Source organism: Helianthus annuus, chromosome 8 (assembly GCF_002127325.2).
Source record: "Helianthus annuus cultivar XRQ/B chromosome 8, HanXRQr2.0-SUNRISE, whole genome shotgun sequence".
NCBI lineage: Eukaryota > Viridiplantae > Streptophyta > Magnoliopsida > Asterales > Asteraceae > Helianthus > Helianthus annuus.
Window position 1 is genome coordinate 101,265,525 of NC_035440.2, and position 13,377 is coordinate 101,278,901.

Sequence of the window (13,377 nt, forward strand, 5' to 3'; positions counted from 1 at the left end):
GAAACCAGAAAGCAAAAGAAAGATTTGATCAAGGTTTTGGAGTATAATGTGCTAGATCTAAGTTTAGATGTGATTGAAGAGATGCACAAAAGGGTTACTAAATGTATCAGGACAAAACATGTGCTGAAATACGATTTCAAACGAGGTTGTTATATTGATAATAATGGAAATCCTTTTGATTTCGTTAAATTGTTTTGTGCAGGTACATTGATAGCAAAGGAAGAAGAAACTTCAAAAGCTAAAGAATCGGTGAAGAATGAAACAATGTGCTCAACATGCGATAACTTTAAGACTGACAATGACAAACTCGTGAGAGACATAGCAAGTTTGGCATCCGAAGTCAAAAAGTTGAAAGACGAGAAGCACGTTGCTGAAAATCAGATTCTTATTTTGAAAGAAAATTGTGAGAAGTTGAAAGCTGAAAATGACAAACTGTTGGTTGATTTTAACAGTTTGACATTGAAACATCAAGAATTTGAGGGGCAAGTGAAAATTCTTGAAGATGGGAGAAATGTGTTTAGTAAAAACAACATTGAAAAACAAAAGATGATAAATTCCCATCTTCAGAAGATTGTCGAACTTGAAAAAGAAGGTGAAAGCGCTCAAAAGAGAATCAAAGAGTTGGTAAAAGAGCTTGAAATCAAACAGAAATCTTCAGAAGATTTAGATTTCTGGATAAAGCTTGAAAACAAAAACCTGAAAGCGAATGAATCAAAATTTCAGGAACAGATCAAAATTTTGATAAATGAAAAGTCTGTTCTTGAAAATTTGAAGGTTGAGAATGAAAATTCCATCAAGTCTCATCTTGAGAGAATATCTCAGCTTGAGGAAGAAGCTAAGAATTCCAGGATCAAGATAGATAAACTTGAGAAGAAATTGATCAGTTTTGCGACTAAATCTGACAAGTTGAATATTCCTTGTCCAAAACCGATCAATTCAGTTCCGATAAGTGTAAATGCTACAAACTTTGACAAAGTCAAAGTCAAAGATTGTGATGATAAAACTGATGAGGAAAATGAAAAATTTTATTCAGCAGATGAGTCTGAGACAGAGTCTGATGATGAAAATGTTAAGAAAGAAAAACAAAAATTGTTTTTAAAGTTGAAAGAAAAATTTCAGAAAACTGTTCTGCAATCAACTGAAAAAGGTGAATGCTCTAAGCAAAAACCTGTGAAGAAGATTGTAAAACAGAATCAAAACTTTAAATATGAAGAAAAAAACTCATCAGTTCAATCATCCAATCGTAATCAAAAATCAAAGAATTTAAAAAATGAAAATTCAAAAATTGTTGGGTGCAGGACAGATCACAGTGCTAAAGCGTCAAAACCAGCAAACTTGAGGAAGGAATATCACCAAGCCAGACAATGCTATGATCTGAGCGTTTGGTGTAAACGTGGTATACGGTACGATAACAGAGTGTGTTACAGCTGCGGATATCACGGACACATTGCTGTTAACTGCCAATACTGGAGTTATGAAACCAGGAGGTGCTATAATTGCAACATCAAAGGTCACATTGCCCGAGATTGTCCAAGGAGATCGCATGAAAGATTGAGGGCCAATTCTCAGAAAATGGCAAAGAAGATACCAGTCGTTGTCAAGCCCAAAGAATTGAAAGCTTCGGGTCAAAACGTCAAAGAACAGTCAATTCAGGAAAAGAAAGTTAAACTTTCACAGGGGCAGAAAGACCGACTGAGGAAAAAGAGAAAGAAAGCGAGAGAATATCTCGAAAAGATTTTGTCCTCGGGTTCACCCGACAGATCGAAGAAGAGTGCTGATGAATCAACTTCCTCAACTGCAAAGTCAAGCAAGTCGAATTCATCAGATGCAAATCTGAGGACAAAAGAGGAGAAAAAGAAGAAAGTGAAGTTTTCACTTCCTGGCGATGAATCTGTTTCTTCGAAAACAAAGGAGCCACATGCCGGCGATGAATCTGACTCAGTAAAGTCAGACAAGCCACATTCAGGCAATGATTCTGGAATGTTAAAGCCAGAGGAGCCATGTGTTGAGGTAAAGGTCGAGAATTCTAGTTTAACAATGGATGAGAAAAACTTTCCACCATTGTTGAACAAGAATTCAAAATCACCCAAGGCTGGTCAGGCTTGGGTGAAACTATTCAAATAGAAAAAAACCTGACTTGCCGGAGCTCCCAGGTTTGTAAGAGTGGAGCATGAATCGGCATCTTTTTAAATCTGTGTTTGAAGATTTTGCAGGAATTGCCGGAGATCCCAAGATGGTATCGTGGATCATGAATCGGCATCTTTATTGAAGTTTATTCGGTAACGTCAATCATGCAAACGGTAAAGAGGTTTGGTTGTGTTTGTGAATGTTTTACAAGTGGTACAGAGGATTCTTTGGACTGCATATGGTAAATCAAGGACATTAACTTGTACTTGGATTTTCCTACTTTTGTGTAGAAAACAAGATGATGGAGTAACCCCGTACCTAAACTGTTTGGTAAACAAACTAAGTTTTCCGGAAAAGCCATTTTGATTAAAACAAACTTAAGTGTTTTGAAATCACAATGGGAGAATAGTTTGTTGTGAGGGGGAGTTCTGATTGTTTATGCCAGGTGGATAGAGAATTGAAGTGATTCTCATCAGGTTGTCAAGTTTGTATAGTTTGTTTCAAATTTTCCCAGAAAATCAAAATTGAAACATATTTTGATTTTAGGGGGAGAAAAATTTAAAAAAAAAATTAGAAAATTTGAAAATATCAAAAACATTAAAAATTTAAAAATGAGTTTTGTTGTGAAAAAGAGGAAATGATTGTAAATCAGTGGAAATATCACAACATGCTAAAGAAATGTAATGTAAAATGTGATAAACGGTCTCACTGATGATGTGACGATAGGTTTTTGTACATTTAGTAGATTTATTCGGGATATAAACCTAAAATTTCAAACTTGTGAAATTCGTGGGGAACACTACTTGGATATATAGGTAACCCCTGAAATCTCGTTTGAAAGGTCTCGTATTCTGATATACTAGGTGTTAATACTCTATGATGTCTGGGGTATTATTCCGGGACTTCTGCTGAATGGTAGTTCTGACCTAGTCCTTGGCTAATACTTTCCACAAAATGCTTGAAATATAGCATAAAGCCCTCAGTTGATTAGACAATAAAATTGATAATCATCTGTTGTAGCTGAAAAGATCCTCTAAAGGGGACACACTACTAAGTCGAAGCTGATATCTCTCTGCTGAACGGAAGTTCTGACCTGAGATCCCTCAGTTCTCGCATCTTTCCCCTAATTTATGTACAGACATCATTGTAGTGTTCATACCTGTAAGACTGAATATTGGGATTCTGGATATGGGAGTATATTCAAGAGGTGGGACACATGAATTGAACTAAGTTCATAAAATACCTAAATAGTATCCTGAATAGATTGAAAATTGTATGAAAATTTAAGAGGACAATTATATCGTCAATCTACGTGAATCGTTTAGAACTTAAAACGATTAAAAGCTTAACGGTGCTTGTGTTATGTCTCAAAAACTGATATGATCCTCTTGCACAAACTCACAAAAATATGTTTGTACATATTTCATTTCTGCAATTGATTTCTGTCTTTGAGTTTACATTTCATATTTTGAAAAATTCAAAAAAGATTTTCGACAACTGATGGTGAAGAGCTGATTTTCAAAATCTCAAAGGCTAAATTTGATGAACAGACAGGTTGGTTAAGTTGTTTGAAATGTTTAAAATGATTCATTAGGTTGAATCAGTAATTGAAATGTTTCAAATTTGTGAAGCAGTGGTTAATTGAAAACAGTATCACATGATTAAGTTGATTCATTAAGTTGAATCACAATTATTCTGGTTTGTGATAGAATGTTTGAGATATATGCAGATGGTGCAGATGATGAGCTGAACAGAGAAAGCCAGGAGATAATTTCGATGGTGGTAACAAAATCCCAGACGACTATCCTAGCAGGGTGATAGGGGGAGTCTGATGAAGGTTATAGCCAAAGAAAGATAGATCCAGGCAGAATTCTTGAAGAAGACCGAACTATATCCGAGAATGTCTTGTTGAAGACTCTCACTGAAGATTCCGTCAACATTCAAGGGGGAGTCTGTTGGTGCAGTTGTCTGTCGACTACATCTTCGTTCGAGTCTTAGAGTCTTAGAATAGGATTGATTGTAAATATGAGAAATAGTGATTGTATAGGTTTAGATATTGGATCGCTCATTAGGGTATTATTGGGCTGAACCGCTCGAACGGTTAGAAGCTGAACCGTTCGAACGGCAATCAATCTGGGCCGCTCTTGTGACAAACTAGCTGGATCACTCGTATGGCAAACCAGCTGGACCGCTCATTTGTCAGGTTACATGAACCGCTCCAGTGACATATATGGGCTGCTTATTGGGCCTGTCCAATAAGCGGTCCCAGATCTCTATATATACCCTAAAGGCGATTTCAGTTGTAACAGTTGTAACAGTTGGAGAAAACGTGCCGAAGTTCTGCCGGTACGAGGTTTGAAGTGTAATCAGCGTCAAATCAATAAAACAAGTAGTTAAAGTGATCTGTGTGCTATTTCTACCTTAGTTTCTTGTTATTCCGCACCTGAAACCAAGGAGAAAGCCTCTGAACGACTCGTTTGGGTCAGAATACGATCCTACAGTTATCTCGTCAATCGTTTCATCCTTTTGTCTGAGACGTAAGAAGTCTTCCTGAATCTTATCAATTGCGGATTGTGGACTATAATATTTCAGAAATGACTCCTTGAATTCTTGCCATGTTAACGACTGTACTTTATCATCCCCCAATTCCTTCGAGTATGCGTCCCACCAATCTTTTGCTTGAAGTTGTAGGAGGCCCGTAGCAAACATTACTTGGTCCTCCACTTCACATCTACTTCGTGTAAACACGGCTTCGGTACTTGAAATCCACCTTTGACAAGCTATCGGATCAACTTCCCCTTTGTATGGTAAGGGGTTACATGCCATGAAATCTTTGTACGTGCATCTTCGAATACTTTTCTTCACTTGCAATTCACTAATCATTTCTTTCAATTCTTCCACCTTGGATGTTACCGAGGTATTAACTACCTCCAATACTTGTCCTTCGACTTCTTGAGCTAGTCGGGGTATACTAGCCTCAATTGCTTTCTTTACTTCTTCCACAATCATAGTTCTTATTTCATTTCGACGTGCTTCATCGTCATCATTCACATTCACCATATCAGCCATCTACATAAAACATTCATTACATTCATTAGATTTCATTTCATACTTGCCACCATCATGTTTTAACATCATTTTATCATGGCACATTCCATTCATTATTCATACTTCATGCCTTGTCGTCATTGACAATCGTATCGTGTCATTCTTATTTTAGACATTCATTCATTCTTTCTGTCATAACCAAGTTAATAATACGTAGCTCTCATTCTTTCCAATACGTAAAAGAATTACTCGTGACTAAATTATACTTAAACTTTCTTTGGAAACTCCACGTTTCCGACGATCTACATCATAATATTCTTTCTCCCTTATACCTTGGTATCACTTTTCATAACCTTTAGGATCTCATTATAACGTTCTTAATACTTTCCGTATGAATAAAACAATAAACAGAACAATATACTTCAAAATGGCTGAAAATGGCCTCCACCGTAAGCTACGGTGGCCCCTTTTCCTTTACGGTCCTGGGCTACTGTCTTACGGTGGCCATTTTCTCCCAGGTGCTACCGTAAGCTACGGTACCACCGTAACTTACGGTACCGCCCAGCGTACTATTATTGATTTTTCATGTTTTTCTACCCATTTTTGACCCGTATTACCCCCAAACTGACCCGATTCATCCCATATCTTCCCATAACATCTCGTAACCATTTCATAATGTTCCGTAACTAATTATATTGTAATGCAAATATTTCAACTTTTAAAACACTTACTTGCTTTGCGCCGCGGATCGAACACACACTTCTCACGAGCTTTCAGTTTGAGTTCAAGCACTTGATGCTTAAATCCCTCAAACCCAGGCTCTGATACCAACTTGTGGCACCCAAATTTTTCTCATTCGACCAACAACATAAAATTCTTACAATTTTACAAAATTTTGACATGACCCGTTCGTAGTAAGTACTTTTCTCCCTGTTTTTAACAATACCATTACTATTAATACTACGACACTTTCCAACATAACAAAGGTTAAGACCATATATGGTTCGCCATGAACGTTTTTGTACAAACTATACAAAAGTTTAGGATCCAAACTTCTTACTAACAAACTAGACACTTACTAATTAACATTTACTAGACGAAATGGTAAGTTAACCCATCAAAACAAACAACTTGGACCGGAATCGCATAAGGTCGACATTACGTGTGTGTGTTCGGTCCGGGTGCGCCGCAATCAAGCAAGGGATTTACCTAGTTTTCATAACAAAAACATTATTAGTTCATAACACATAGTACTTTAAAATCCTTTAATTACCTATCATTGTTCGACCCGTTAACATGACATGTTATCTTATTAGCATCCTTACTTCCATTCGGAAACATCCAACATATCACTTTCCGACTCATTCGCAATGAATCGTTACATACCATACTTTTCAATATACTTACATCATTTGACCCGTTATGAACATTTACAACAAATCTATAGTACCAAATACTACTATTCATAAAACTACATTTAAAGTAAATAAAGCTCATATGAACTTACCGCGATCTTGAGATGCTTGTGCCTTCGAGTGACTTGCGCCTTCTTCCTTCTTTGTGTCTATATGTCATAATCTCATACTTTAGCTTTCTTAAACATTACTTTCACAATCCTTATAGTATGTTATGGCGTTTACTAATCACATACATCATTATCATAAGAAAATTGCATCATTTTAACAAGTATTCATGCAAAAGCCATAACTAAACTCACTTAGGCATTTTATCAAACACATTGTGTGCATATCACTTGTTTAGCATAATGTACAAGCATTTTAAGCACAACTTCCATAGTTCACTCTTTGAGTAACATAAACATCCCTAACTTAGAAATTTATCATTCTAATCATGATCACATAGTTCTAAATCAATTACATCTAGCCTTTTCACCAACATTCATCAAATTAACATATAGAGCTTCACAAATTCTTGATCATCTTTTATCATATGAATGGGTTTTACCCTAATCTATCATCATAGAGAAATTAAAGCATGATTTCAACTCTTACAAGTTCATATCACCTTGCATTCATGTTTGATTCCATAAAACATCACAAATTTCACATATCAAATTAATCAAACATCACCAAATCATGAAATTAGACTTACTTGATGTTAATTTCACTTAGGGATGAACATTCCTAACTCATGCATTGATAAACCTTTAATTTTTCCCTTTCAATTTGAGAGATTTGTGATGTTAGGGTTTTGACTCCCTTGGCTCCCTCCTCTCTCTCGATTGAACACACTGCCAGACCAAACTGGCTTTCTTTTTTTTTATCTAATTTTATTCTACATTTACACATTTAGCCCCTAACTGTTATGGTATGTTCATATTAGTGATTTTTCACACTAACTTTGTTACTTTTCTTTAGTTAACTTTAATCACATACAAAGGGTTTTTAACTTACCATTATTTATAAGACTTTCATAATGGTAATAATCTATATTTACCATTTCTTTGTCATTAAATCATCACTATTAGTTTATTATATTACGACATACGAAAACTGGGGTGTTACAGATTTGGGCCATGTGGCATTTGATTTTGGCCATTTTTAATGATGTGGCAAGTTTTGGTGGAGGTGGATTGTGAGTTTAGGAGGGAAGCTATTCTAAATGTTGTATTTCTTCTTGGACGCGGGATCCGTTTTGAGTTCGGATCATCCTACTCCCGTTCATTCGGATCTATATAAAAAGCCACAACCATCACTTTTTCACCTATTCTCTCTAAACCCTAACCGACAACTTCATCTCCTACATCAGATCCATCATGTATTCATCTATCTTTAATCCTCTAAACCTAACTTGGTGGATAATCGTTGCTCATCATCACTTACAACTTTCTTCCTTTTCAATCTCAAAAACCCTAGATAGCAGTTCCAAGCAAGTACGCAACAGGTGTGTTTTATTCTCTATCTTTAATCCTCTAGACCTAACTTTCTTTGATGATTCATGTTTAATGTATCTTTAATCATGATTTATCATGGTTTATGTTGATCTTTCAATGTTTTTAAGCATCTGAACATTCACAAAATCAATCTTTACAGACGACATCTGAAATCCCAATGAATGTTTGATGTTTTTCATATATGTTGATCTTTCTAATGTTTGAGATCTCGAATTGTGCCTGAAATCTTGAATAGTGTTTGATGATGTTGGATCACGTTCTTGGTCACATATGTTAAACTTTTTAATTTTTTCAGTTCATTTCTTGTGAATAACTGATATGTTTTAGTCCATTTTTTTTCTTTTATCCATGGATCGTTGCCTCTTTATATCGTCATCTGGTGATGATTTTGTTAGTTTTGAATCAGAATCCTCTATTCAGTTATCGCCTTTGTTATGTATGTTAAATTATTCAATATCGTTCACAAACTACCCATTTACCATCTCTTTAAAAATTGCTGATGTAAACCAAGAATTTTGAGTGTTTTCATATTTTTCGCCTTTTGTTGTTGATTCGTTTGTAGAAAAAAACCTGATTTAGGCTACAGGTTTTTCTTTCACTAATTGTTATTGATTCTATTGTTAATAATTTAGGCTACATAGAGCGAGTGCTTGCTAAAATAAATTTACATGGTTCTTGATACTGCAGGTGGCCGAATTATTTCCTTTATTTATCATCTCCATACGCTCCCATTTGGTACGCTCCTATGTGAATTTTAATCTGTTAAAACTCCTAGACAAAAATATAACGTTGGAGGTCCTTTAACATGTTCATCACATTGTCATTCCTATTTATGTTTATTGTTATTTTACTTCTTAAAATAGGTGGTATGCAAAGAGGTTTTTGCATCCAGATATTGTAACAACATATGATTATACTTTCATTTGGGATGAAGATCTTGGGTTTGAACACTTCAATGCGGACAAGTATATCTCTCCGCTCATGAATTATTCATTTAATTCAAAATTGTTGATGTGTATATTTGTAAAATTAATTTCTTGTGCGTTGTATTCCAGGTATATCCAGTTGGTTAAGAAACATGGGTTAGAGATTTCTCAGCCCGGTCTTGAACCGAATAATGGACTAACTTGGCAAATGACAAAGTGGAGAGGTGATAAAGAAGTTCACAAGTATGTTATCATTGTTTAGTAATTTATATTCATATAATGTTTCTTGAAATAGCTTCTTTTTAAGTCCTATATGCTTTTATTGGTCCATAGGGTTCATGAAGAAAAACCACGATGGTGCAGTGATCCTCATTTGCCTCCCTATGCAGTGTACTCTCTCTCTCTCTCTCTCTCTCTCTCTATCTCACTTTGACATTGTGTATTACATTTATCTACGTCACTTCAGTTTAATAATTAGTTTTCTACTTTTATTCAGATTTGTAGAAATTATGGCTCCTGTATTTTCTCGGGCAGCTTGGCGGTGTGTGTGGCATATGATTGAGGTAAATTTACATTTTGTGGCATATGATTCAGGTCAATTTGCATTTTGTTATTAACAGGTTGCTCAAGTCTCAATTTGCTGGTAATTACTAATTAGTAACGGGTCAAATTGGATACATTCATCAGTTATTCTAATTTCTAATTTCTTACAACAGTTATATAGGAGGTAGAAAGGATAATAATTGATTTAGGTTGGGCACCTCCTGAACCACTTAAATATAGATGTTTGTGAAGTTTTTGTTAAAATCTTGATTTCAAAAGTTAATGTTGTTAAGTGTTAACCTTATAAAATGGTGTGCATATTAAAGAATTAGTGTTTGTATTTGAATTTGATTTTAGGTTTTACTGTTGGTTTTGTCTTTTTTTTTTTTCAAATTGGTTTGGAAAGGAATTTAGCTTTGGGGTTTTCTTAAAAAAAGATAGCTTTAGATTAGATGTGCTTTGTATCTTTTTTTTGGTTTGGTAGATTAGAACCCTCAGGTTTCATGTATTGTTGTACTATGATACAGATCTGTGATGTAGGATGAGGGTGTAGCTGGTGGTTTTAACTTTTTAAATTAGACGTGTGGTAGCCTAATATAATCTTTATATAATCAATAAATATATATTAACAAAAGCCGCAGAGGCAGAATGTGTTAGCTTCAAAGTCCGGATCATTGTGTTTTAAATGCGAGATACCAGTTTTAGTTAGCACCTGGAGTTTCAAATTCCAGATTTTTGTGTTTTAAATGCGAGATAGCAAAAAATAAATGAAGATTAATGGACACTTAATTTGTTCTATTGCAGGTGCTTAGGCCACCTGGTATACTCTAACACCAGTACGTGTTAATCCTAGTTGGCATCCGTTAACACATGTTAAATCGCTCCTGAAGGGTGTTAAGTGGCATTAAAAGCTTAACATGTTAAGAAGTTAACTAGGAGAGAGAGTGAGGGAATCAAGCATTGCAAAATTTACACACACACACAACAACAACATGCTATATACGTATGTATTTCAATTAATTTTAACGGGCGTTAATGGGGTTAAACCATTTCCTTGGTGTGCGGTGAAGTGAAAAAGGGTCAAGTAGGTGATGTGGTGCCTACGTGTAGTTAAAGGGCGTGAAAGTATACCCCATAGCCTTATGGGTTTTCTAAGTTTGTGTTAAACATTCAAGGTAACTTTTATTCTCTTAGTTCTTTTAATGTTTTCTTTTAGTAAATATATATGGTGTATATGTATATATCTGCAGGTGTATGAACAATCTCAGGAATTGAAATGTCATCTGAACCACATCCTTATGGAACCATTATTTATTTTTCTCTATGATAATTCTTTTGATGTTGGCTGGTAGGGTATCGGGTCAAAATCGGTTCGGATCATAATAGGCTAACTAATAATTGGTTCAATTTCATTCGGGTCAATAAAGGTTTGGTTGAAAACGGGTTTGGTTCAAGATAAGTTCTGTTGTAAAAGGGTTGATTAAAAAAACACAAATGACCATATTTAACAACAACAAACTGTCAAGGATTTAGTCACAAATTGTCTAAAAAATATCTGCCCATGTAGTCCACAACTTTACCTATTTTTTGTTAAATTTTCATCTCACAATTTTTTTCAGACATTACACTTACACTGGGAAGTGTGAGTTTTTTGTTTTCTGAGCACTGCATCTGTTTTGGTCAAAAATCACACGAGGATAATGTAACCAAACTTTATGTAAACGGGGTATGATGCTTGGTTAGCTATGAAAGTAAAGGATCACTTCTGTGATAAAGATACAAAGACACAATGATTTATACGAGGAAAAAGCCCTTGATCAATGTATGATCTCCGGCATAAAAAACCTCGGGTGATGGCAACTACCGATCACCAACTTCAATATAATAAAAATGTAGTTACAACTTCGGATAGTAATGAGCTGAGTACAAGGATCACTGAGTGTCTAAGTGTTTGAGAGTTGTGTCATATGTTGTGTGTTCTTCCGAATGAGGAAGATGGGTATTTATACATGTGTAGGTAACTTATTTTAGGTAGATAGACCACTAATCAGCTCATTACCCCTTTAGAAATAAAGATAATCTAGCCTAAATTGCTGCCCATTAATCAAGCTAAGTTTCCATATCCGGTACAACGTCTATCTCCAATTTAGCTCTTCCCATATCTGTGAAAACGCGTCCCTGGATCATGATGTGTAGGGCATATCCTGCTAGGTGTTCCTGCAAAACAATTTTGTAACAAGTTGAAGTGACCGTTAGTGTAAGGATCACCATATCGTCCCATGATCCTGATCCTGAAGTCTGGCTGAGGATCACTATCTGCCAAAGAAACAAGGATCACTGGTCAGGATCACGTATAAGGATCATTTATAGTAAAATCCAGCCCCAACAATTGCCCCCAAAATATAAGGAGTTAAATGTAAATAGATGAGTTATATTTTGTTTTGAGCTTATCTCTAACGGACGATTCCGATTTACTAGCCGTTGTATATGGACTAGCCGTTATGATATTTACGTCATTGATGTGACGATCCCTGCAAATCATCATTATAAATAGGAGATAGGGTTAGGATCATTTTGTATTTAAATTCGAAGTATCTCCCTTTATAACCGTCATTGAAGACTCTTGATCAGGTATCATCTTCTTCTTTCTCTTCTTTGCTCTGTTCTTTCGTGCTTTTACTCTGTTTTTGTTCAAATATGCTGCTCCGTAATTCTCCGCACAAGAGTCCCAAGAAGGAGAGTCCCTTAAAGAGCCAGGGAATTATCAAGGATTCTCCCGTGGAGAGATGTTGCTTTACTGATGTCCACATAGACAAGATTCGCCATTGTTTCCCAGCGAATGTTGTTTTCAAACCTTTTGATCCTACTGCTTTAAGCGATCTTGTCTCAGATGTCTGGGTGGCTTTTCCTGCTACTCCCTTCCTCATTGGGTATTCATATCCTTTTCCGATGTTCACCCAATCTTTCTTTTCTCTTACCGGCATCTCATATATCCAAGCTATGCCGATGATCTGGAGGGTTCTATATACCTTCGAGAGGATCATCGAGCAAGAAGGGATTGATCTGGGGTTGGCAGAGCTGGCCGAGCTCTATGATCTTACTACGTTTGGTTCCCATCGGTATCTGCTGAAACGGAAAGCTGGGGAGGATCACCCTATTTTCAAAGTGACCAAGAATGATACCAACTGGAAACGTCGATTTTTCTTTGTTAAGAGGGATTCCATCCCGGATGGGAAGGATCTGCCCAAGGAATGGGCCACTCATGGTAGGATAGAGGATCCTCGAAGGATCACTATCAGTTCTGTCTCATATGGTGAGGATCACTGATGTCTTTTCTTTTTTGCAGCTATCTCTGTTGCTCATTTAAAGTTGACCCCTGCTGCCAAAGAAAGAGTGTTAGCCTTCAAGAAGCTTAATCCTGAAGTCAGAAGCTTCCAAATCATTATCCAAGATTCTCAAGAGATATCCTCTGCATCTGCCACAATGTCAAGTAAGTATCCTCATAGAAAATAAGTTTTATGTGAAAGTATTTAATTTAACAAAGGAACTTATCTTGTTTTTGAATTGTGTAGGTGCCGGAAAGTCTGCCAGGTCTGTTAAATCTGCCTCCAAGTTTGGGATCAGTGATCTTGCCAATGTCACGTCCTCGAAGAAGAAGGCTCCTGCTGCCAGCCCTTCAGTCTCAGCCCCTAAAGCGTCCATTCGGGGCAAGGGAAAAAAGAGGAAGGCTTCAGATGATCTTCAAGGATTTCCTCTTCTCCGTCAGCAATTCCTTGACTATTTTGATGAGGTTAGGATCACTGCCCCTGTTAATTGTCT

At 36.1% G+C, this 13,377-nt stretch overlaps 1 protein-coding gene across 1 annotated transcript; it reads left to right on the forward strand.

Moving 5' to 3' along the window:
• Positions 1-7,896: 7,896 nt before the first annotated feature.
• LOC110877272 lies at positions 7,897-10,363 on the forward strand. Its single transcript, XM_022125429.2, has 6 exons — positions 7,897-8,079; positions 8,777-8,824; positions 8,953-9,054; positions 9,145-9,258; positions 9,349-9,405; positions 9,512-10,363. The coding sequence occupies exons 1-6, from the start codon at positions 7,952-7,954 to the stop codon at positions 9,630-9,632; spliced, it is 570 nt and encodes a 189-aa protein (XP_021981121.1). The 5' UTR covers positions 7,897-7,951; the 3' UTR covers positions 9,633-10,363.
• Positions 10,364-13,377: the final 3,014 nt, after the last annotated feature.

Excerpts from the sequence above, each read along its gene's own strand:
- LOC110877272 (XM_022125429.2), top strand. The coding sequence starts at position 7,952 with ATGTATTCATCTATCTTTAATCCTCTAAACCTAACTTGGTGGATAATC. Across the intron at positions 8,080-8,776 it reads TCCAAGCAAGTACGCAACAG|GTGGCCGAATTATTTCCTTT; the intron begins GTGTGTTTTATT and ends TTGATACTGCAG. Across the intron at positions 9,406-9,511 it reads CATTTGCCTCCCTATGCAGT|ATTTGTAGAAATTATGGCTC; the intron begins GTACTCTCTCTC and ends ACTTTTATTCAG.